The following is a 1,777-nucleotide window of genomic DNA, read 5'->3' on the forward strand; positions in this document are numbered from 1 at the left end:
AAATTTAATAATTTTTAATCATAATAAGAAGCCTTGAAAATATTTATTGAAAAAAATATTTATTCTTGTCTTGGTCGTCTCTGATCTCCTTTTCCTAGCCTATTATCGAATATTCAGGTAAAAATCCTTCAATTTCATGAAATCATGCCGCATAATCATGCAATCATACCTTTAATCATATAATATGCATCAAGTAAGAATTTAACATCAATTAAATAAAAAAATTAAGCAATTTAAATAATTTGCATGCATGTGGTTTATGTAGGTTGGTTTTTCGGGCGTTACAGATTGAGACTGACGATCCGTCGCGATGTGATGCTCACTTATCCTATTGACTATACGACTGCCGCTGTTGCTAAAGTCTTTCGAGCCAAGCATTCATCGAGGGACATTGAGTGGGAGATGCAGCGTAAGAGGAATCGTGCCCAACAAGCTAGTCAGCATAATAAGAAACCATTCACGGGGCCACCTAAGCGACAGGGACAACCAAAACCACAAGGACAACCACCTAAAGAAAACATCCCGAAAACTGCTGAGAAGCCACTTTGCAAGGAGTGTGATCGTCATCACTATGACAAGTGCATGTGGGACACTTACAAGTGCTTCAAGTGCGGAGGAATGGGGTATAAGCTGGTGATTGCCCAAAGCTCAAGCAACCCACGTCTAGAAGGGCTTACGTGATGCATGCTGAGCAAGCGGAGCCAGACACTACGATTATTACAGGTATTCCGACTATTTAAGTGCTTTATATTACTTTATTACTTGAGATAAAAGCATGGATGCCAGAATTAAATCGAGATGCATTGAACTTGATGAATATTGCTAGCGGGAATAGCTGCTTACGCTTTGCTAGATTTTGGAGCTACTCATTCTTTCATATCTGAATCCTTCGTAAAACAATTGGGAATTTTACCAGTGGATGTAGAGTTGGGATTCCGAGTTACAGTGCCTTCTGGCGAACATATGGTTTCTAGTAGCATGGTTAAGGATGTAGAACTTAAATTACAAAATAATATTATACTAGCGGACCTTATAGTACTACCAATGCCCGAGTTCGACATTATTTTGGAGATGGATTGGCTCACACTGAATGGGGCTACTATTGATTTTCGGCGGAGGTCAGTATCTATTAGGCCACCGAATGAGAAAGAATTTATCTTCGAGGCGGCGTGAAACAATCACATGTCGCATATTATTTCATGCATGTGGGTGAAGAAGCTTATTCAAAAGGGTTGCCAAGGTTTTCTCGCTAGTATTATATCTGCTCCTGACACTGACAGCCGATCTATTGAGGATGTGGAGGTGGTTAAGGATTTTTCGGATGTATTTCTCGATGATGTTTCTGGCATCCCACATGAAAGAGAAGTGAAATTCACTATTGAGTTGATGCCCGATACAGTGCCGATCTCTAAGGCACCATATCGATTAGCACCCTTTGAAATGAAAGAATTAAATTACCAAATTCAAGAGCTGTTACAAAAAGGATTTATTCGCCCTAGTTTCTCTCCATGGGGCACGCCAGTGTTATTTGTGAAAAATAAGGATGCGACTATGAGGTTGTGCATCGACTATAGAGAGCTGAATAGGCTGACAGTAAAGAATAAGTATCCATTACCCTGAATCGAGGATTTGTTCAATCAATTGTAAGGAGCTTCTGTATTTTCAAAGATAGATTTACGGTCTGGATATCACCAATTGAGGGAGGCACTGACGCTTGAGTGAATTGAGTCCGGCAGTACACTCTCGAGGGACATTTATTTCTGCATTAGCTTGATAG

At 40.0% G+C, this 1,777-nt stretch overlaps 1 protein-coding gene across 1 annotated transcript; it reads left to right on the plus strand.

The window, feature by feature from the left end:
* Window positions 1-680: 680 nt before the first annotated feature.
* LOC142550124 (uncharacterized) lies at window positions 681-1,173 on the plus strand. The gene is made up of 2 exons (XM_075659361.1): window positions 681-723; window positions 827-1,173. The coding sequence occupies exons 1-2, from the start codon at window positions 681-683 to the stop codon at window positions 1,171-1,173; spliced, it is 390 nt and encodes a 129-aa protein (XP_075515476.1).
* The last annotated feature ends 604 nt before the right edge of the window (window positions 1,174-1,777 follow it).

Source organism: Primulina tabacum, chromosome 6 (assembly GCF_025594145.1).
Source record: "Primulina tabacum isolate GXHZ01 chromosome 6, ASM2559414v2, whole genome shotgun sequence".
NCBI classification, from domain to species: domain Eukaryota; kingdom Viridiplantae; phylum Streptophyta; class Magnoliopsida; order Lamiales; family Gesneriaceae; genus Primulina; species Primulina tabacum.